The 24,128-nt window shown below is 38.8% G+C and overlaps 1 protein-coding gene across 1 annotated transcript in view; it reads right to left on the bottom strand.

The window, feature by feature from the left end:
- LOC126474727 (neurofibromin) overlaps positions 1–24,128 on the bottom strand; it is a 457,914-nt gene that overhangs the window by 135,876 nt on the left and 297,910 nt on the right. The window contains exons 43-44 of the mRNA XM_050102210.1: positions 19,686–19,826; positions 174–261 (exon numbers count right to left, since the gene is read on the bottom strand). Of these exons, the coding sequence (XP_049958167.1) occupies positions 174–261; positions 19,686–19,826 (229 nt within the window). The remainder of the gene's footprint in view (positions 1–173; positions 262–19,685; positions 19,827–24,128) is intronic.

Raw genomic sequence — 24,128 nt, 5'->3', positions numbered from 1 at the left:
GATACGTGTAAGCAAAATATTTAATAGGTTAAGTTGATATTTGTTATTGCACAGCATATACCACCAAAGGAAAAACAAAATTTCATTCGTGTCAATGGTGAGAGGGAAGCTGTAACAAAATAAATGCAAAATATAAACAACTATCAGTGAAGGGTAACAGTTATGCAAAATACCTTTGAAACTGAGACCAACAGCATGATCTAGCTGCTTGAAATGCCACTCCAACGGCTCTCTTGTAGACATCATAACCTGCTCCAAAGACTGAAACAGATTTTCAAAAAGAAGGTTCAGTCAACATGTCTGTTTTATAATGTATTTATTTTTACATTCTATCCTAAACACTAAGACACCCAAGCCCAATCACATGACTGCTTTTAAAATTTGCCACAAATAAATTAGTTTACTAAAAAAGATGAACTAAAATACTTTTTTTCAAACACAGATTAACAATACAGCTAAAGAAGTGGTCAAATTGACCACTCTGAAATTTTGTCTGACTATAACAACAATGTCTTTTTGTAAAGCTTCACAATTTTGTAACTTTTATTTTTTTGTAACCAGACTGCACTGCAGAAATTACTGGCCTGCAACTATTACAGTTTACTTTTTTGTGGTGTCATTCTTAATAAAGGCTTCACAGAGTTCTTACCATGTCAGATATGTATAACATACAGTTATGTTTGATGAAATGAAAATATGATCCTATGCATCTACCTACTGGGATTCAGTCATCAAAGGTGTTGAGATTGGAATATGTAGCAGGAACTTTAACTGGGACACCCTTAGTGGAGCAGGGAAATGGGTGCTTCATGGTGAAAGCAGGAGAGAAATCAACAAGCATCCATCATCTAATGAAACCAGCATTGCTACCAATGTTCTTTAGCCACAGACGTCGACATAATATCTGGTAGAAGTTCCATGATTTCGAGGTGTCTCCATGACATAATTTCACCAACTAGTAACTGATAGCCTACAGAAATCTTCTGACAATGATGACAGAAGAAGCTGTTGAAAGCTCGAGTCTGACTACAAATCTGTTGCGGCAAGAACTCTGTGAATCATTTATACAAGACCGGTATCTAGGGACCATGGCAGTAGTAATTTTGACTATTTAAGGTTTCTTTATTGGTGCCCGAAGGCACAGCAGGTGCTCAGTTGTAATGCACAACTGTGAGAATGCATGCTAAAGCTTCTTAACTGATTACTGCATCACAGTGATCAGATGTGCAGTCACCTTTGTGCTGAATGCCTCTACACAGAATATTAGAACTAGATTCTACAAATAGAAGGAAGACTGACAGTGTACATTTTATTACTGGCAATGTACTATATTTTACTACTTGACAACAGTGATTATGACGATTTTTATGCCAATTGGCGACATAGGTTTTAAATCGCCATCTAAGCTCATTTAAGTGCCTTTTGACACCTGATGATGCGCCGAAGACTGAAACTGGTTAATAAAGAAGTGTTTATTATCAGCTCTTCTTGGTGAACTATGACATTTTGTTAAATATTTACGAGCTGTTGGGAACCATCTTCACAAACAAAGAAAAGTAAATTTTCATGTAAGGAACTAATGGAATACTTAGAAAATCTGCAGTGCGTTTCAGATCAAGAATCGAAAGAAAGTGAAACTGAAACACAAGTAGAAACTAGCAATGATGATTACACTCCAGACTGTGCTGAATCAAAGAAAAGTAGTTGAGCTGTATCTGGAGAAACTACAGCAATTACTGTTGCAGCTGCAAGACAAACACCTCTGCCTAAACCAGCCTATCATTCAGAAAAGGGTTACAATCGATACAACTGAGTAAGACAAGGTGGAAGAGGTGAGTTTCAGTTACTGTCACCACTTTTTTTAGGCCATTTGTAATTCAGAAAAGATAAGACATAATGTGTGACTTTGTATCATATCTCGTATGCACCCGCACAGACTACAAGTAAAAGACGAACACTACATGTGAAGAGAAACATCAAAATTCACAGTTGTGTTAGTTCTTGGTAACTGTTTGTGGGTGACAGGATGGTAAAATACATAAAGCTGTGTACAATAACATAACCCCATAAGTAACTAGGAGACAATAGCTGGAGTGTTCTCTTTCTGAGCTATGTACATTCAATGCAGTTACTATGTCCATGAATATGTGTGCGTGCGTGCATATGTGTGTGTGTGTGTGTGTGTGTGTGTGTGTGTATGAGTGCACGTGCACAGGTGAACATAATTTGATAGCTTGTGGACAAAAAGCTGGGAATGACATTTCTTCTACAATACAGTGTCAAGAAATAGATTTTGAGACAAAGCATAATGAGTCATGAACAACTCATGGTCTCAACGGCCAGTTGCAAATTTACACACTGCACTGTTAGCAAGTTAGATAAATGGGTATCAGTTTTTGTTTAGCAGTGGATGTAGATACCAAATATCTTCTGAACCGATTTCCATACCTGTGAAAGGATGAACACTGACCATTTCGTTCCTTAGAAGAGGAAGGAATACAACAAATAACTTTTCCACATGTTTGTATCTGGCTAAAAAATTGAAGAGTGAAGATACAAGTCCAGTTGGTACAGTGAACCATTTGAGAAGAGTGATACAAACACCAGTAAGAATCTTGAAAGCACCATTACATTCAACCACTGTGATGAAGCAGGAAGACACAATCTTGTCCATTCATCAAGGATAGAAAAATGAAAATGTCATTGTTCTCAGTACACTTCATTCAGCTGTAGAAGTTGGAAATGATGCAAATTGTTTTCCAGAAACCGTCGAATTTTATTATAAGAAAAATTTTGTATAGATATGCTGGATCAGATGGCAAAAAAGTATTCTGTTACAGCAGTTTCACTTAAAAGGTCAGTACAAATTTTATACAATATGCCAGACTTCACTGGAATAAATGCATGGATTCTTTACATAGCAGTTACAGGGAAAGTTATCAGCTACAAGCAGTTTCTGTAGCATCTCAGAGAAGAACTAAGACATGAATATGTGGAAAGCAGATGCCAAAGAGTATTTCCTGCAATCAGCAGTGGTAAAATAATGACGACAAACAGGCAAATAATAAATGCAGAAGGCAGTGGAGAATGTCAAAATGCAAGATCAAAGACATCTGTAGAAAACCTGTATGTGGAAAATATGAAAGTACTCTCAAAGTGATGCTGTGTTCAGGACTCATTCTCATGATAAATCACAATTTTACTCTCTATAGCATTCTTCTCCGAAAATGAATCAAATCACAAATAAAACGGTTAACTACAACTGAAACTAATTTGTGACTGCAATTTGATTGTTCTCTTCATTAACAAAGTTTTTTGCCATGTGGCAATGAACTGAAATAGAAAAATTGGTAGCTCTGCCAATGCAGTCAATATGAGTGCTGCCAAGGTTTTAGGTATACAAAAAATACCATGCTTCTAGTATTAACAAGAAATGAGGACATGGATTTATTTTTCTTCCTTGTTTAGAAAAATCCCAAAATAAATGCACAAACACCAGTATCTTGGACTAATTATCGACACGCAAGTTGCCGAAGTGGTGTCAACTCGAAAGACTTGCACTCTGCGAACGGTCTACCCAACGGGAGGCCCTAGCCACATGGCATTTCCATTCCATTTCTAATTATTTGGCATGGTAACTATTCTCTATTTTGTTATATTTATTGATACTGTGAGAAAATAAATGTAATTACAACATAAGAAAACCATTTACAGAAATGAACTTCAGGTACATTGTGCAGTAATTTCGTTACAGGCTAAAATGGTATTACCCCAGATCATGTAATAATAATATGTTATCTGGTGTATTATGACCAACTGGCATAAGTACACATATTCTATCAGTTCATTCCTTCACTTGTTGTGTCCCTATAACATCTCAATCTGTTTTCTATTGAGTTTGATGTTATTAGAATGCCAAGCTAACAACAGTTAATTACTGCATGCACACTCATGTTTCACCATGATGATTAATGTCCTACTGGTATTTTGCACCATAAGTTAACATCATTGACTGAAGGTGTAAAGTAGATGCCCCGTCATAAAATCGCATCCAAAACAACATTAGAGTATCTCAGAAACAGTCACTGCATTTGGACAGCCATTAACAGTGTTGAAATTTCATTACTACCAGTACAATAGAATTCTTCAGTATGTTGTGAAAAGAGAGGGAGAGGGAAAGGGAGAGGGACAGGGAGAGGGGGAGAGGGAGAGGGAGAGGGGGAGAGAGAGAGAGAGAGAGAGAGAGAGAGAGAGAGAGAGAGAGAGAGAAGAAGAAGAAGATGAAGGAACACGTGCACAAAAAATGAAACACTCCACCAACAAAGCAAACTAAATTTGGAGAATCTTTAAAGACAAAACAAACAAAAACAGCAATGTGATTGACATTGATTTACCAGAAAGTAACAATGGCAAAAATGATGACACATTGAAAGCATTAGGTACTAAATTGAATGATTAGTGTCAGCCCCCTTAGCTGAGTGCTCGGTGCATCTGAATGCCAGATGGCGGGCCTGGGTTCGATTCCTAGCTGGGTCAGAGATTTTCTCTGGTCAGGGACTGCGTGGTGTATTGTCCTCATCATCATTGACACACAAGTAACCCAATACGGTGTCAACTGAAAAGACTTGCAACTCGGCGGCTGAACGTCCCCATGTGGGAACTCTCAGCCATCAATGCCATACAATCATTTCTTTTTCAATTACAGTAGTTCCTCATAGTGACAGAAAATACTATACTTACTAATACACAACCAATTACACATGCATTTGATTTGTCTCAGCACATTCAGCATGTTCTAACAACATACATGAGTTTAAAAAAATACAAAACCTAAAGAGTTTACTAGGTCATCAGGTAACTGAGAAATGGTGGGATTGCTGGTTATGATGGTGTTTCTAATAGAGTTTAAAGTATTACACTGACCTGATTGAGCTACTCTTTAGCTATATCCATGATCAGTCAATGGCTAAGCAAATGATGTCTAATTACAGACACATTTCACTCCTTGCATTCTTTTCAGAAGTGTTTGAAGGAGTGGCTTATGACAGAAGCTTAACTGAGCATAACTTATGAACTGCCTCTCAGTTTCTATACAGGATTCTACACAGAGGAAGTCATACAAAACATCATAAATGAATTGCTGGAAAAGTTAAGCAAGAAAATTTATTCTGTTGATACATACTGTGTTACTTACAAAAGCCTTTTGTCATGTGGGGCACAAAATTCTACTTCTCAAATTAAAATGTTGTGGCAACAAATCATCCTTTTTGCATTAATGGAATCTCACCTTCAATAAAGAAAGGAGAGGTTCACATTAACAAATTGTCTTACAGAAATATTGGCCCTAGAATAGCAGAACAGAACACAAGGATCAGAACAGGATCTGACTTTGTTCCTAACTGCATCAATAACCTATCAATGACTGTACAGGGCAGTTCAAAAACTGTAATGTTTGCTGATAGGTGAACTGGCCTACGACTGGTCCACAGCAAAGCATTTAAGTCTTATCTCACAAAAACTCATATTAAATAATTACAAGCACATAAAAATGACCTACTTGTACCATAGACATTACTGGTCACACAATAAATCAAATACTTTGTGTAAAATTCCTTGGGGGCCAGCTGGCTAACAATTTAAAAATGAGTCAACAATACGATAAATAAATCAAGAAGTGCAGGTCAACCTGTTGTGCTCTTACAAATATCTTGTTGTGAAGAACTGAATACAAGAGGGTTGGGTTATTCCGAATATTTTCCCTACCTATTGTTTTATGGCATTATTTATGGGAAAATGCATCTAAAGAAATTAAAGCACAGATGCTGAGTCGCAGATAGGCACAATAAAAAACTGTTACAAATATAGCTTTCGGCCAGTAAGGCCTTCATCAAAATTAGACGACAGACACACACACACACACACACACACACACACACACACACACACACAGATACACACTAACACAAATGCAACACACACATCACTGCAGTCTCAGATAAATGACAGCACAAGTGGATGATGGGCGTAACACGACTGGTTGGGGTAAGGAGGCGGCTGGGGTGGGGTGGGGGAGGAATAGAAGGGTAGGTGTGGCGGACAGTGATGTGCTGCTGGGTAGTGCACAGGGACAAGTTGGAAGGAGAGCAGGGCAGCTATGTGCAGTCAGGAGGTTAGACGGAGGCAGCAGAGAGGTGGGAAGGGGGGCGATAGCAGAAAAGGAGAGAAGTAAAAAGATTGGGTGTGATGGTGGAATGGGAACAGAGAAGGAGCTGAATGGGAAAGGACAATGACTAAGGGAGTTTTAGGCCAGGAAGGTTGTGGGAATGTAGGATATATTGCAGGCAAAATTCCCACCTGCACAATTCAGAAAAGTTGGTGTTTGTGGGAAGGATTCTTATGGCACAGGCTATGAAGCAGTCACTGAAATGAAGGATGTCATATTTGGCAGCTTGCTCAGCAACAGGGTGGTCCACTTATTTCTTGGTGGCCATTCGTGCAGACAGACAGCTTCTTGGCTGCCATGCTCACATATAATTCAGCACAGTGGTTGCAGCTCAGCATGTAGATCACATGACTGGTTTCACAAGTAGCCCTGCCTTTGATGGGATAGGTGATGTTTGTGACTGGACTGGAGTAGGTGATGGTCAGAGGATATATGGGACAGGTCTTGCATCGAGGCCTATTACACGGGTATGAGCCATTAGGTAAAGGGTTGGGAGCAGGAGTTGTGTAGGGATGGACAGTTATATTGTGTAGGGTCAGTGGACAACAGAGTATCACTGTGGGAGGAGTGGGAAGGATAATAGGCAAGACATTTCTCGTTTCAGGGCACAATGAGAAGTAGTTGAAACCCTGATGGAGAATATAATTCAGATGCTCCAGTCCTGGGTGGTACTGAGTTACAAGAGGAATGCTTCTCTGTGGGTGGACAGTGAGACTGTGAGGTGGTGGGAGACTGGAAAGATAAGTCACGGGAGATTTGTTTTTGGAAAAGGTCAGAAGGAGTGTGTGTGTGTGTGTGTGTGTGTGTGTGTGTTTCTGTCGTCTAATTTTGATGAAGGCCTTACTGGCTGAAAGCTATATTTGTGACAGTCTTTTTATTGTGCCCATCTGCTGCGACTCAGCAACTCCGCTACATGAAGGGTAGCAACTTTCCGTTTCATAATATTGTTAATTCCATCCTGGATTTTCCATTGTTTGATTAAGTAATTAAAGTTTTTATTCAGCAGAAGTGAGCTCTCTCCACCCAACACATTCTCTTGTTAATGGTCCCTGTTGCAGATAATAAAAATTAATTTCAAGCAAATTGTGATTTGCATAACCATAACACAGGACAAAAATCCTCACTTGACCTTTTTGCCTAGTGTCAGAGTGGTGTTGTGTACACTAGTGTACAGGAATTCATCAAGTTTCAATCTCAATATATAAAAGGCAATGTCTCGACTGACTGACTCACTGACTCATCATCACCCAGCCCAAACCACTAAGGATAGAATCTTGAAACTTGCAGACGGTGTTGATTTATACCATAGGCTTTGTTTATAGAGGGTTTTTTGAAATTCCATCCCTAAGGGGGTAAAATAGGGGATGAAAGGTTTTTTGAAAATACATCACTGTTAAGGCAATTTTTAGCCTAGACCAATGAAACTTTGTGTTTGGTGTCTTGGTCAGAAATAAAGACATCTGTGTTCCAGCATTTTTGGAATTTTAACCCATATGGGGGGTGAAACAGTGGTTGAAAATTGTTTTTGAAAATAAAAATCAGTATTGAAGAAAGATAAATCTATGAAAAATTGCTATTTGACATCTCTGTGTATTTCAGTGGCTTTGGAAACTCAACCCCTGTGGGGAGGAAACATTTTATGAAAGCTAAATCTTTGAAACTTGTATTTGGCTTCTCTGTCAGAAATTTGGAAATTCAACACCTAAAGAGGTGCAGCAGAGACATCATCACCCAGTCCAAGCTGCTAAGGATGGAAACTTGAACAGTGGAATTGGTATTAATCTTATATTGCAAGCATCATTTAAGAAGAGTTTGTTCAAAATTCCATGGGGAAGAAACAGTAGATGAAAAGTTTTATGAAATCATTTCATTATGGAAGCATTATTAAAGCTAAATCTATGAAAATTTTATTTGGCTTCATGTTATAAATAAAAATAAAAAAATAATAATAAAAAAAAAGAATCATGAGTTGCAATGTTATTGGAAACAGCCCCCAAGCGAGTGAAATAGGGGATGAAAATTTTTAAGAAAATATTTTGTTACATTAAGAAAAAGTTAAATCTATTAAAAGTTGTATTTCACTTCTTGGTTGCATACAAAGAAGTGTGTTAGAGGATGAAAGTTTCTACAGAAATACTACCACAAGAATCCAAAAGGCATGATTAACAGAAACCTTGGCTTCCAGCTACCAGAATCACTTTTTGGTCAGAAGTATGTTTGGAAAACAGCAAGCTTCCATGGCCTTAATTAGAGTGAAAAGTTTAGAAGGTGTTTAAATTCAATACAGTCTACTTGAGCGAAGCTGTGGGCGCTAAGCTAATCTCACATAAAGCAAAAATCCCTATCAAAAAAAAAAAAAAAAAAAAAAAAAAACCTCATAAGGCCCTCAATTTACCTGACAACCTATACCAAGAATTTAAAATTTCTGTTAGCTACATGGCAAGCAGCTTGTTCATTATAATGTTGCTTGGCAAACAAGTCACCAGACAAAATATTAGTCCCCACCTTAAAACAGCACATGGGTTGCTTTGGAGCAATGTACATGGTGTAGAACTGATATCAAGTGACCGTGCTGGGAGCACTCCCATTTTACAACACAGCAGCCGTGTTCGCAGGGCTGTATGCATAGATTCCTGGTTTGACAAACACTCGGGTACCCTATCGCACCTCAACAGACCCACTAAATTGCCACTTACAGAAAACATGAGAGACTATTTGGAACTGTGGGGGAAAGATAGCAGTCACCGTCCCAAGAATTTGGTAGCTCTACAGTCATCAATGAGTGGCTTTATCTGGATATAGTACACCTGAAGAAACTTGTGGACATTTTCCCTTAGATTAGATTAGATGAGATACAGTCTTTATTCCACAGACAGTGTGGCCACAAATCTTAATTTTCAAATACAAGGTTTTTTTTCAGGTTAAAATAATGATTTCCCAGGTTGTCACATTACTTATCTTTACCTAAATGAGGTTATCATACATACCATGCTAGAAACAACAGCTTTTTAAACATGGGTGAAGCAGCAACAGTTGAAAATCTTCACCGAAAATGATAACAGCCAAACAGTTGCAGGATAAAGATTTATTGAAATCCTTGCCCACGGTTTCGGTATATCTAAATATACCTTCATCAGAAGCAAAAATACACCTGTACAGGAAGACATGTTCACTAGCAAAAATCTTAGCAACATAACTGAGATAGGAGAAGAAAACAAACACACATTATAGCTTTAAGTAACCATGAAAATTACCAAAGTATTACAAGCACAAAAACTTTCAGTCACTTACTAAAATCACATCCTGCAGTGGAGATGCATAAAACAATCATGCCAAAGGCATCGTCAGTAGTTAAAATTAAAATAGTACCTCCATCTGTACAGCATAATTATGAAGACATGGTTGATGCGAACAAGGCATATTATCTGTACTTAGCCTGTGAACTAGCATAAAGAGGGTGTGGAAGCACTAGGGCAGACAGTTTCACCGAGAGACGGCATTTGGGGCATGCATGGGACACTCATGCACATTAAAACCCAGGGATACATACTCATGCGCATCAAAATTTTAAAGGTTGTGCTAATTCAAGCCCTCTGTCTTAATAAATAAAACATATGAGAAGCATTTAAAACACCTACATACAACAGAAAATATGAACACCAATTTGTCTGTGTCCTAGTGTCAAGCAGGTGAAGCTTGCACTAAGGAACACATCTAACGAGAGAGAGAGAGGGCACTAGTGTTATGCGTGAGAATTTCACACAAATTAAAGACTAGGATACATACTAGGAAAAACGAACAAAATGTTGTAGTAAATTGAAACCATCTGTTGTCATGAATAAAAAACATAACAGAATCATTTAAACCACACATACACATCGAGAACTGCGAACAATAATCATCAACAATATGTAAAATTCCAACAAGACAGGAAAGGACCGTCTCACCAGCATCAATAAACAAGAAAATCAATAAACAAGAAAACTAGCTTCTAGTCAGCCAAACTATATTACGTTAGAGCAAGAAGGGATTTGAAACTATACAAAAAAATTTTTGTTTCTAAGCTGCACCTATTCATTAAGAATAAATCCATCTTTCTGAGATAGACGTTTGAAAATTTCTAATTCCTCAAACAGGTCTAGTTTGTAGCCTTTACTCACTTCATGTAGCAATTCTACACCATCCAGTTTATGTGGCATATGCTGTAAGAGCAATAGATGTTCAGCAAATGTGAAATTGTACACATTTTCCCCATTTTTTCCTAGCATGTGTTCTTTATATCTTACTTTAATGGGTCTACCTGTCTGACCAACATAGTAGTTGGGGCAGTCGTTACAAATAATATTGTAAACTCCAGATTTAGTGCCAAGTTCTTCCTGTGCCCCAATAGTATGAATCACTCCTTGTTTTAAGCTGTTATGTACAGAAAAGGCAACTCTGTAACCGTATTGCTCCTGCAGAAGTCTTCTTATCTTGTATGATACGTTCCCCAAAAATGGAATAGAAATAAAGTTTTACCTTCACTCTTTATTGCCCTGTTATCTCCTAAGGTTGAACATTTTACCGCTGTTTTGTCCCTAACAATAAACCTAAACTCACAAAATTGCCTTCTTTCACTTTGCAGTTCTTCGTACAGTGAACACACCTTTACAACAGGATTGTTTAGAAAAAGAAATATCTTTAGCAAAATTCATAGCTATTAACAATGGATACGACCCTATGTTAACTGACCAAATTGTTAGGAAAAAAAATGTTCAACCTTAGGAGATAGATGGTTTCGATTTACTACAACATTTTGTTCATTTTCGCTAGTATGTATCCTAGTCTTTAATTTGCGCTAGATTCTCGTGCATAACACTAGTGCCCTCTCTCGTTAGATGTGTTCCTTGGTGCAAGCTTCACCTGCTTGACACTAGGACACAGACAAATTGGTGTTCATATTTTCTATTGTATGTAGGTGTTTTATATGCTTCTGATATGTTTTATTTATTAAGACAGAGGGTTTGAATTAGCACAACCTTTAAAATTTTCATGCGCATGAGTATGTATCCCTGGGTTTTAATGTGCACGAGTGTCTCGTGCATGCCACAAGTGCCCTCTCTCGGTGAAACTGTCTGCCCTAGTGCTTCCACACCCTCTTTATGCTAGTTCACAGGCTAAGTACTGATAATATGCCTTGTTCGCATCGACCATCTCTTCATAATTATGCTGTACAGATAGAGGTACTATTTTAATTTTAACTACTGACGACGCCTTTGGCATGATTGTTTTATGCATCTCCACTGCAGGATGTGATTTTATTAAGTGACTGAAAGTTTTTGTGCTTGTAACACTTTGGTAATTTTCATGGTTACTTAACGCTCTAAGTAAGTGCATGTTTTCTTCTCCTATCTCAGTTATATTGCTAAGTTTTTTGCTAATGAAGGTGTCTTCCTGTTCAGGTTTATTTTTGCTTCTGATGAAGATATATTTAGATATACCAAAACCATGGACAAGGATTTCAATAAATCTTTATCCTGCACCTGTTTGGCTGTTATCATTTACCGTGAAGATTCACAAAATACCTAGTCTTGACTGTTGTACTAAGTGCTGCCAAGACTGAAATCTAACATACATTTTTACTTAAGCTTGTTTAACAGTCCCCGTTAAGATATTCACCTATAGAGTAAGAATTGCCAACCAAAAAGTCTACCAAACTCTTTTTAATTGTCTAAAACCAAACTTTTAATGGTTGCTCGCAATTTATTGAAAACGTGCGTTCTTGAATACTGGGCCCCTTTTTGGAGCACGGTAAGTGGTGGTTGTAGATCTTTATGTAAGTTGTTCTTTTTACTAGTACTGACACTGTGTATTGAGCTATTTTTACAAGTTCCACAGATCGTTTTGCAGAATGTTTCTAATTTCTGCCCCACCCTCCATGATGTCCTTGAATTTACACCACAAATGACTCATTGGTGAATTGAGGTGATTATGAAGGCTAGTTACAAGTTATTAGCATGATGCCTCCAGGGGTGATTTGCTTTTTGTCCAGTGTGCTTAGTAGTTTACTGTAAAGAGGCCTCAGTCATGTTTTGAAAAATTACCATTCCATTCAACTAAATACTGAACTACCTATAGAAGACACACAGCAACTTATAATATGACTCAGAAAGCAAAAGCGATTTTTTTTTCCCCCGAAGTAGTTACTATGATGCAAACCGACTAGCTTTCATTTAGCTGGTGTAAGAACGAATATTATAAAGCAGCACAGTGATAATTTGTTGTTAATACAGTGTACAGACTGAGTTTCTAGGCGTTGCTTCTTTGTTGTTAATGTACAGCTCATGTCACTGCTCATGATGCGAACTACAAATCACGATGATTGAACAAATTGGTATGGAGGCTACCTTTTAAGTTGTCACAAAAACAAGGAAATAAAACTTTTTCTTGTATAAACTGTTTTATTGTTTCTCAGTTATTCATCTGTAAAACTTACACACTGTTTCAAGTGTTCAAATCAATCCTGGAAACACTTTTCCACTCTGACACTGATACGTAAAAATATGGTTTTGGGAGAATTTTACAGCTTCGTGGGGTGATGAAAATCATTTTAGATGCATTTCTTGTGTGACATAACAGAACAAAGAGAAGTTGATAGACAATGAATCAGGTGAATACGGACAGTGAATCATTAATTAAATGTTTTCCCTTATCAGCTGTTTGACATGCTGTGTGACAGCTGGCATTGTTGAGATGAAGAATGATGCATTATTTTCTAATTTTTATTTTTGATTTCATCAGTGACTTATGGCAAAGAAGCTGTTTTATACCACTGAGTATTCTCAAGTCCTCTGGAGCAACGGTTGTGACACAAGAAAAACTACTTTTGCCAGTGTCAGTTCATCTCAACACACTCTGACAGTTGTTTGCTGCTTATTTTTAGGTATTTATTTTTCTATCCAAGTTCCACCACCTGTTATGTTGTTGTATATGGACTTTGCATTTTATTTTTTTAAGCTTCATTCAAAATGTGCAGGAACATCCAGTAAACAAACATTTTCAGTGCTAAATGTTCATACAGAATTGAATGTACACCAGTCTTTGATATGTCTAAGGGTACCTCTATGTCACTATTGGTCACATGCTAAATCATGTTGCACACAGCATCAATGATTTTAGGAATGACAGTCAATTTCGGTTGACCTATAAGAAATTGATTGCTGAAGGAAGCACAACCACAACAAAATTCTGTGAACCTACTGTAAACAGGTCCCCCCCACCCCCTCTTTTATATTGAACAAAGAAATTTGTGGTGTTTATTATTGTGTCCTTACAAAATATGAAAAAAAATTCCAACAAAAACTTACATAAAATTTCCATATTTTCATAACATTGTTTCTTCAGGAACCCACTGTAAACAAACTACTTGGTCTTTTTCTAAGCTGACATCATTTTAAGAACAAATAATGTATTTTAAAACAACAGGAACATCACATCTTAAAGGGTGACTCATGTGTTGTTAAACAAATTTTTGTCATCTGACAGTAGAGTTTCTTAAAAACATTTAATGACTCAGGTAGAATATGTATGCAAGTCAAGAACTGAGGCAGAGCGAGTGCTTCAGTTTAGTGGATGCCATACTTGATGCTGCTTCATTCACAATTCTGTATTATTTCTTTGATGTACTTAATGTGACTCTCAGTTTTTGGCTTTGACAGAAGACTTCGAACAGAGAAAGGAGTACTACAAATGCTATAGCAAATGAGTAGTGATGTGGAAATGGATTAATAATGGTTTGAAAAATTGAAAAAATTGATTGGAATGAATAGTTGAAAATAACTGAAGGTAATTTATGAACCTGTGCACAATCTTGGGTGAACTTTAACTGATACCAGTATCAACAGACCTTTAATATCATTACATTCAAGGTCAATAAACATAATTTGCATTACAAAATACACATTCTTAACAATGATGGTACAAAGGATCAAAGCGTATCTCCATATGCTACCATTTCTCGAAACAAAAGAGTGAAGATACATGAATTAATAAACTGAAGAGAGTATTTCTTACTTTGTTTCATACTATATGTAAGGAAGGAAAAGAAAGAAAAATAATATGGTTCAATACAATTGGCCCCCATTGTGCACTATCGTACGGAGGTACACAGTGGCTGAGCTTATTTCCCTTTTTGTGGTTTGATTATCCCAGCCAGTATGGGCATAGCCATGGCCACTGGAGTTATCCTGAATGGTTATCAATTTCTATGGGCATGTCAGCTTCTTTTAACCCATACAGATATGTTTTCTCTCCTAACAAAGTGCTTGCTGTAACTGCATAGCCCCATTATTGTCAGTCAGCATCTGCACAGTGTTTAGCTTGCGAAGTATGTGCGCGCAGCCCACTGTCTGTTATTATCACAGTCCACACTCATATGTCCAGTATGAGGCCAGAGTGCCAGTGTCATGTGTTTACAGTGTCTTTCATTACACAAATTCGTCAAGTTTGTGTTCAGTGGTGTGATCCTATGTGAAATCTTCGATGTGGTGACAACTGGTATCCATATCAGTAGCCCAAGGAATTTATTTCACCTCGTCGCTCTCACTTGCTTCATATAATATTCATACAATAATAGATTCTATTTTCATTTATAGCATAAATTGACATACATTTCATTAGTTCCTTGTAACAATAGCATGAATCATTTATCTCAAAATTTTTTATCTCAACAACTGAAAGGTCTGTTCATATTTCGCTAGGCGCCATCCTTTCAATGGTCACCTTCGAATAGGCGTGTGGAAATGGAAATGGATTAATAATTGTTTGAATAATTGGAAAAATTGATTGGAAAAAAATAGTTGAAAAAAATTTTGAATGTATTTTATGAATCTGTGCACAATCTTGAGTGAACTTTAACTGACCCCAATATCAACAGACGTTTAATATCATTACATTCAAGGTCAATAAACATAATTTGCATTACATACTGCTGCTTCACAGCAACCACTGAAATTGTCGACCTGTCACATGAAAGACAATATTTTTAGTATAAGTAAACTAAGTTCAATAGGTGCTTATCAAGTGTGAGTCATTACCTTCACATTAATTCCATTGTGTTTAGTCTTGAGTGTGACAACATCGATGAGAAATGCTCCTCCAGATATGGCATTAATTATTCTTGTCTACACCGAACATCTTGATGCAGGATCTCAACGACAAGTGAAATGATGAACAGATAGGATTTGAATTTATAACCGTGCAAATAAACGTTCCTTTTCTAATAACATTTTATAATACTTTTAATGAAAGGTTAAAATACACATTTTTAACAATGCTGGTACGATGGATCCAAGCATACGTCTGTAGGCTACCACTTCCCGATATATATATAATAGAAGGAAACATTCCACATGGGAAAAATATATCTAAAAGCAAAGATGATGTGACTTACCAAACGAAAGCACTGGCAGGTCGATAGATACGCAGAGATGCCCAAACTCTTTGCGTTTACAAATGTCTGCTTGTGACTGTGTATGTGCGGATGGATATGTGTGTGTGTGTGCGAGTGTATACCTGTCCTTTTTTCCCCCTAAGGTAAGTCTTTCCGCTCCCGGGATTGGAATGACTCCTTACCCTCTCCCTTAAAACCCACATCCTTTCATCTTTCCCTCTCCTTCCCCATTTCCTGATGAAGCAACCATTGGTTGCGAAAGCTTGAATTTTGTGTGTATGTTTGTGTTTGTTTGTGTATCTATCAACCTGCCAGCACTTTCGTTTGGTAAGTCACATCATCTTTGTTTTTTTATATATATATATATATATATATATATATATATATATATATATATATATATATATATATATAAAAAACAAAGATGATGTGACTTACCAAATGAAAGTGCTGGCAGGTTGACAGACACACAAACAAACACAAACACACACACAAAATTCAAGCTTTCGCAACAAACTGTTGCCTCATCAGGAAAGAGGGAAGGAGAGGGAAAGCCTTCGCTCTTTCCTGATGAGGCAACTGTTTGTTGCGAAAGCTTGAATTTTGTGTGTATGTTTGTGTTTGTTTGTGTGTCTGTCGACCTGCCAGCACTTTCATTTGGTAAGTCACATCATGAGGTCCATCCTTCATGAAATCCTCCCCACTCCGCCAAGAGTGTCTTTCCGCCGTCCACCTAACCTTCGTAACCTGTTAGTTCATCCCTATGAAATCCCCAAACCACCTTCCCTACCCTCTGGCTCCTATCCTTGTAACCGCCCCCGATGCAAAACCTGTCCCATGCACCCTCCCACCACCACCTACTCCAGTCCTGTAACCCGGAAGGTGTACACGATCAGAGGCAGAGCCACGTGTGAAAGCACCCACGTGATTTACCAACTGACCTGCCTACACTGTGATGCATTCTATGTGGGAATGACCAGCAACAAACTGTCCATTCGCATGAATGGACACAGGCAGACAGTGTTTGTTGGTAATGAGGATCACCCTGTGGCTAAACATGCCTTGGTGCACAGCCAGCACATCTTGGCACAGTGTTACACCGTCCGGGTTATCTGGATACTTCCCACCAACACCAACCTATCCGAACTCCGGAGATGGGAACTTGCCCTTCAGTATATCCTCTATTCTCGTCATCCGCCAGGCCTCAATCTCCGCTAATTTCAAGTTGCCGCCACTCATACCTCACCTGTCTTTCAACAACTTCTTTGCCTCTACACTTCTGCCTCGACTGACATCTCTGCCCAAACTCTTTGTCTTTAAATATGTCTGCTTGTGTCTGTATGTGTGGATGGATATGTGCGTGTGTGCGAGTGTATACCTGTCCTTTTTTCCCCCTAAGGTAAGTCTTTCCGCTCCCGGGATTGGAATGACTCCTTACCCTCTCCCTTAAAACCCACTTCCTTTCGTCTTCCCCTCTCCTTCCCTCTTTCCTGATGAGGCAACAGTTTGTTGCGAAAGCTTGAATTTTGTGTGTGTGTTTGTGTTTGTTTGTGTGTCTATCGACCTGCCAGCGCTTTTGTTCGGTAAGTCACCTCATCTTTGTTTTTTATATATAATTTTTCCCACGTGGAATGTTTCCTTCCATTATATTGATATCATCTTTGTTTTTAGATATATTTACCAAACGAAAGCGCTGGCACGTCAATAGACACACAAACAAAAACAAACATACACACAAAATTCTAGCTTTCGCAACCAACGGTTGCCTCGTCAGGAAAGAGGGAAGGAGAGGGAAAAAATTTCAGCAGGTTTATTTTACCTGTTAAATACTGCCAAAAGTTTATTAGTAAACCTAATATTGATTTCTTTGTGGAAATTCTCCCTACTTCCTGTCACCAAAGAAAATTTCAAAAAGTTACATTGTCCTGCTGAAGATTGTGGACACTTCCAATTCATCAGAATGTGCGCAGTACTTACATGATTTTCTTCTACTACGTGGGTGCCTCAAGACTGTTGCTTTGATGTAGCTTCAGTACATTTCACATGATTTGAACGCACTATCCCATCACATGTTAATAATAAAGCAGCATACAACAGAACAACAAGCAGCTTGCTGATGAAGAGAACCACTTTCAAGTAAAATTTTTGTAAAATCAGATCTCTTCAGATGCAAGCCTTTGTTTAATAACCACACATCACTTTAATATTACACAGAGACAACGTGAATTTTCCTTTTGATAGTTTATATTTACATATAAATGAGCTGAAGTTATGCTACTTAGTATTCAGAACAACAAATTTATATTTTTCATTATTTTTCATTCTGGTTTGTCTTCTATGCTTTGTTGGTTCTCTTGATGTACCATACCTGATGTGCATTTTTGTCTCTGAATTCTACTATTTAGTCTATCCTTTCTTTATCTTTGATTGGTTGAATGCGCTCTCTGCCATTCTAACTCCTCAGTTCCATACACAAGGGTGGTTTGATAAGTCTTGCAAACTTTCAATACATTTTTGATGTGCCTTCACAGTTGGAAAGCTTGATTATTCCAAGGCTCACATAAAAAATTTCAACAATGTGCAGCATACAGTTCATTGTTAACAGCTGCCTGAATTGGTCAGTGGGTCAACTGCGATTGAAAATGGAGAAAACCAAGTTTTGCACTGTTATTAAACATTTTGATTTGAGGAGTCGGACTGCAGCACAAATCAAAACATACCTGGAAGAAGTTCAAGTGGACTCTGCACCATCACTGGAAAGCATTTACTTTTGGATTAATTAATATAAATGTGGTGGGGCAAGCACCAAAGATGAGGTACGCTTCAGGAGTCCAAATGAGGTCACCACAAAGGAAACCGTTGACAAAATCCATGAGATGATAATGCAAGACTACTGAAGAAAAATGTGTGAGATTGCTGAGACTGTAGGCACATCAAGTGAGCACAGTGCATAACATACTGCATGAAGAACTGATTCTTCAGTTATGTGCCCGGTGGATGCCATGGTTGCTCTCAGTCGACCAAAAGTGCATCCACCACAACATGTTTTATCACAATCTGCAAGACTTTTATGACCTTTTGTGATGGTTGAAGAAACTTGTATCCATCATTACATCCCAGAGTCAAAATGGCAGCCAAAACAATGAACAAAGGCTGTTGGAAGTGCACCAAAGAAGGCAATGAACTTTTTGTAAGATGATAAGAAAACGGCCACTGTTTTGTAGGATTCCCAAGGAATGATCCCCACATATTACTTGGAAAAAGGCAGAACCATAATGGGACCCTGTCATGCTTCAGTGTTGGATTGTTTGAAATTTGTATTGGCTGAAAAAGACCGATATTGGCACACAAAAAAGTGCTCTTTTACCACAATAATGCAGCATCCCACACATAAATGATAACAGTGGCAAAAGTGCATGAACTGGGTTCTGAATTGGTTCCTCATCTACACTATTGACCAGATGTAGCTCCAATGACTTCTTCCTGTTCCATAACTTGAAACTTTGGCTTGCTGGGAAGAAATTGTCATCAAATTAAAAAGTGATAGTTGCAGTCAATGAGTATTTTGCAGAGTTTGACAGAATCTATTTTTCTGATGTGATGAAAGATGTGGAAGATCACGGATCATGTGCATATTCCTCAAAGGGGACTATTTCAAGAAATAAGGTGTGTTGCTTACAAAACACACATTACTTGTTTACTAGTCTTATCAAACCATCCTTATATCATCTACTGCTGGTGTTCTACTGGAGACTCCTCCTCCTTTGATCCATACTACTGCGTCTTCCTTGGCCAGGGCTTTTGTTTCACTTTATCTATCTTTGGTCTCTCTCTTTTACCACATGAAGGACCTTTCAAGATAAAGACTACATTTTACATGATTTTCATCCCTGTGTTTTCTGCTGTTAGGAAGCACGGTTTCTTACTACAATGAAGAATGTAGTGATTCATAGGTAAAGTGGGGAAGGAAGTAAGCAAAAAAGATTACAAAAATGTAAATAAACTGTTCCACTGTTCTTTAAGAAAGTTTACCTTTTCATCAAAGATTCCCTGTGATTCCAATGTATGCAGATTCTGCTCAAGAAGGGCAAGCCCTGATGCATATAGAGTGACTTCATCCAACTGAAGAACAGATATGCCTACCCAGAATAGTGCTCTGTGTATTGGAGATTCCTGAAATCAAGAAAAGCCTTGAGATGATATGAAGGACATGCAGGCAAAAATTCTTAAAATAAATCAGGTTCATATATGACAATTAATGATCAAATTCAAAGCTGAGCATGAACATTTTCAGTTCTATATTCATTAAGTAAGGGGAACTGTACAGGTAGTAAACACCTACATTTAAAATAAACTTTGTCACAAACTGCGCTAAAATGCCAAAATTTGCAACTTTTGTAACAATACTGTGATGACAAACTGCCTGTTGGCTTCTGTCTCAGGTTCTTCAGCCGACATTCATCTGATGATTTTTCTGACATTTCACCTGCACAAGTGGCTGGAATTGTCAAGCTTCACCCTCCATTGCTGGTGGTGAACTGGAACTTAGCTCACAGCCACAGACTGTATGGACCTGGTGCGCCAAAGTCCGAGTGCTTTTCCGTGGTCATTTCTGGTACGGTTCTCCTCTTGCTATCTGCAATGGTCGTTCGCTGCAGCACGGGACGCCAAGATCTGCTTACCTTGAGGCTTTCTTTTTTCTTGTTGAAGCTATTCTCGTGTTTGTGTATTTCCTGAACAAGTGGGTGTGATAGCTCTACTCTACAGTCAGAACTTCCGCGTTGGCGAAATTTACAATGTGGTCGTTCTCACACAGTACATGCTCTGCCACGACTGATTTCTCCACATGCACCACCCTGCAATGTCATTTATGTTTTGTGACCCTGTTGTTGGTTGATCATGCAGTCATTCCAACATAAACAAAAACTTTTCCGCATGCTGTATATTCCCGAAATTCGAGTGGGTCCCTTTTCTCCTTTGCTGATCTGAGACACTTTTTGATCTTCTCTGTCAGTTGTAAATTCTTTTTACTCCATGTTTGCGAAGCATACAGCTGATTCTGTCTGTCACTCTGGGAATGTATGGCAGGTAGGCCATAACTGATATTTCTTTTTCTGATGAGTCACTTTGCCAAGTGTTTGACTCTGTTATACTTCTAATATAACTTGTGGAGTACCCATTGCTCCTCAGAACAGTTTCCAGGTGTTGTATTTTGCATCTGAGGTGCTGTGGCTCACATATTCGTCTTGCTCATGTTATGGGCATATTAATCATGCCTCTTTTCTGGCTCAGGTGGTGATTTGACAGTTTGTGCAGGTATCGGTCCATGTGTGTCAGTTTTTGATACACATTGCGTCCCAGATTTTCACCATCCTTTGTGACCAGCACATCTAGAAATGGAGGTTTTTTGTTCTTTTCTACTTCCAAGGTAAATTTTATTTTAGCTTTGAGACTGTTCTGGTAGCTTAGAAGTCAATGAGCTGTTCCTCATCATGGATCCAAACAAAGAAGGTATCATCGATATATCTGTACCACACCTTAGGTTTACAAGGAGTCAAGTCCAGTGCCTGTGCTTCAAAATGTTCCATGAAGAAGTTGGCCACAACTGGACTAAGAGGACTAACCACAGCAATGCCTTCCAGCTGACTGTAGAAGTTTCCACTCCACGTGAGATAGCTCATGGTGAAACACCCATGAAGAGCTCGGTGACGTCTTGCAGCAAAATGGAATCAGTGTGCTCCAGAGAGTCCCTGAGTGTCACTTTCATAACCAATGAAACAACATTAAAGCTGACCAGGACGTTGCTTGGTGCAAGTTTTAGTTTCTTCAGCTTCTCAATCATATGTTCTGAGTCCTTTATGAATGTGTCAGTCTACCCCAAGTACGGCTGGAGCAGAGGGGCTAAGTGTTTTGGCAGGTTATACATCGGTGAGCCAGGAGTGCTATCAATCAGTCTTAGTGGAACTTTATTCTTATGGATCTCTGGTAATCCATACAGGTGAGGTGGTAGGCTTCTTTGTTGCTCACATTCTTCTGTATGTCTGCGGGCAGAGAAGATGCCTTGATTAGTCAATTTATATTCCATGTGATACACTGCATTGGATCTGTGCTTAGTTTCCAGTACATCGTCAGTTCTAATAGATCCCTGATCTTCTGCTTGCGGTCTTCAGTCTTCATTACATCAGCCACATTTCCCTTAGTGGCAGGCAATACCAATACATTCTTGTCAGAGTTAAGATCCATGATAGCTTGCATCTCTCCTTTCTTCAGGCTGCAAGCTGGTTGTTTTGCTTGGCGCAATATCCTGGCTGTTTCAGTGCGTGTTTCCTCTGCTCTTTCACAAGGAAAGTTCGGAATGGCCACACCAATGTGCTTGATGTGTCAGAAACATGCAAATATGACATTCAGCATAGGAGAAAAGAGACCCACTTGCAATGTTGGGAATACACCACACGTTGGGAATATACCACATATCATGCATCTGCAGAAAAGTTTGTGTTGGAATGACAGGATGATTAGTCAACACCAGGATCACAGAAGGTAAACTCCGGGCAGGTGGAGGAATCGGCTGCGGCAGACCAAGTGCTGTGTGAGACACTTCCCATTGTACAATTCACTGACACAGAAGTTCTGACTGTAGAGAAGAGCTATCACACCCACTTGTCCAGAGAAGCTGTAAAAATACAAAAACACAAGAATAGCTTCAACAAGAAAGAAGAAAGCTTCAGGGTAAATGGATCCTGGCTTCTGGTGCTCCAGCGAATGACTGTTGCAGGTAGCAACAGGGGAACCACACCACAAATGACCACAGAGAAGCTCTTGGACGTTGGGATGCCACGTACATATAGCCTGCGGTAGTGAGCTCAGCTTCAGTTCATGACCAGCAATGGAGGTCGAAGCCAGCCACTCGTGCAGGTGAAACGTCAGAAAAATCATCAGCCAAAGAATCCAAGACAGAAGCAAACAGGCAGTTTGTCAACAAGTGGCCACAAAAGCCTTAACAATTTTATAATACTGTGATGGTTCTTTCATCTCTGTCTTATTTCTTTGAAGCAGACACAACAGCAAGCACCATCTGAAACCCTGTTTTCTGGCTCCTCCTTCTATCCGTCAGTCAATGATGAATTACACTGAGGTGACAAAAGTCAAAGGATATCTCCTAATATTGTGCCGGATCTTTTTTTGTACAGCATAGTGGAGCAAATCGATGTGGCATGGGCTCAACAAGTCACTAGAAGTCCCCTGCAGTAATGCTGAGCCATGCTGCCTCTATAGCCGTCAATATTTATTAAAGTGTTGCTGCTGCAGGATTTTGTGCACGAACTGACCTCTCAATTACGTCCAGTAACTGTTCGACGGAATTCGTGGAGGGGCATCTGGGTGGCAAAATTACTCACTCAAATCATCTAGAATGTTCTTCAGACCAACAACTAACAATTGTGGCCCGGTGACACTATGCACTGTCCTCAATTAAAATTCCATCGTTGTTTCAGAACACGAAGCCCACGAGTGGCTGCAAATGGCCTCCAAGCACCAAACATAACCATTTCCAGTCAGCGATTGGTTCAGTTGGATCAGAGGATCCAGTACATTAAACTAAGTACAGTGTACATCATTATGGAGCCACCATCAGCTTGCACTGTGCCTTGTTGACAACTTGGGTCCATAACTTTATGGAGTCTGTGCCACACTCAGACCCTACCACCAGCTCTTACAAACTGAAATTGAGACTCATCTGATCAGGTCGTGGTTTTCCAGTTGTCTATGGTTCAACTGAAACAGTCACGAACACAGGAGAGGCTTTGTAGGCGATGTGCTGTTAGCAGAGGCACTCGCTTTGATCATCTGCTGCCACAGCCCATTAGTGCCAAATTTCACCACACTGTCCCAACAGCCACACTGTCATACACCCCACATTGATTTCTGTGGTTATTTTGCGTAGTGTTTTTTTTCTGTTAGCACTGACTACTCTACAGAAACTCCGGTGCTCTCGCTCATTAAGCGAAGGCCGTTGGCCACTGCATTGACTGTGGTGAGAGGTAGTGCCTGAAATTTGGTATTCTTGGCAGAAACTTGACACTATGGATCTCGGAATATTGAATAACCTAACTATTTCTGAAATGGAATGTCCCATGCCCCTAGCTCCAACTATCATTCTGTGTTGGAAGTGTGTTGATACCAGTCGTGTGGCCATAATCATTTCGGAAACCTTTTCATATGAGTACAAATGACAGCTCCGACAATGTATTGGCCTTTTATATCTCATACACATGATACTACTGCCATCTGCATATGTGCACTTTGTTATCTCATGGCTTTTGTCACCTCAGTGCATTGTATTTTGTTTAATTTCCCGTATGATGCATATATCACATTCCCTTCCTTTTGAAAGACTGCACTCAACATATTCTAAACAATAATAACAGACATGAACACACTGACACATAGACACTAAAGGAGAAAAACTATTCAAAA

Source organism: Schistocerca serialis, chromosome 1, assembly GCF_023864345.2.
Source record: "Schistocerca serialis cubense isolate TAMUIC-IGC-003099 chromosome 1, iqSchSeri2.2, whole genome shotgun sequence".
Taxonomy (NCBI): domain Eukaryota; kingdom Metazoa; phylum Arthropoda; class Insecta; order Orthoptera; family Acrididae; genus Schistocerca; species Schistocerca serialis.
This window is presented reverse-complemented; position numbering and strand designations above follow the sequence as displayed.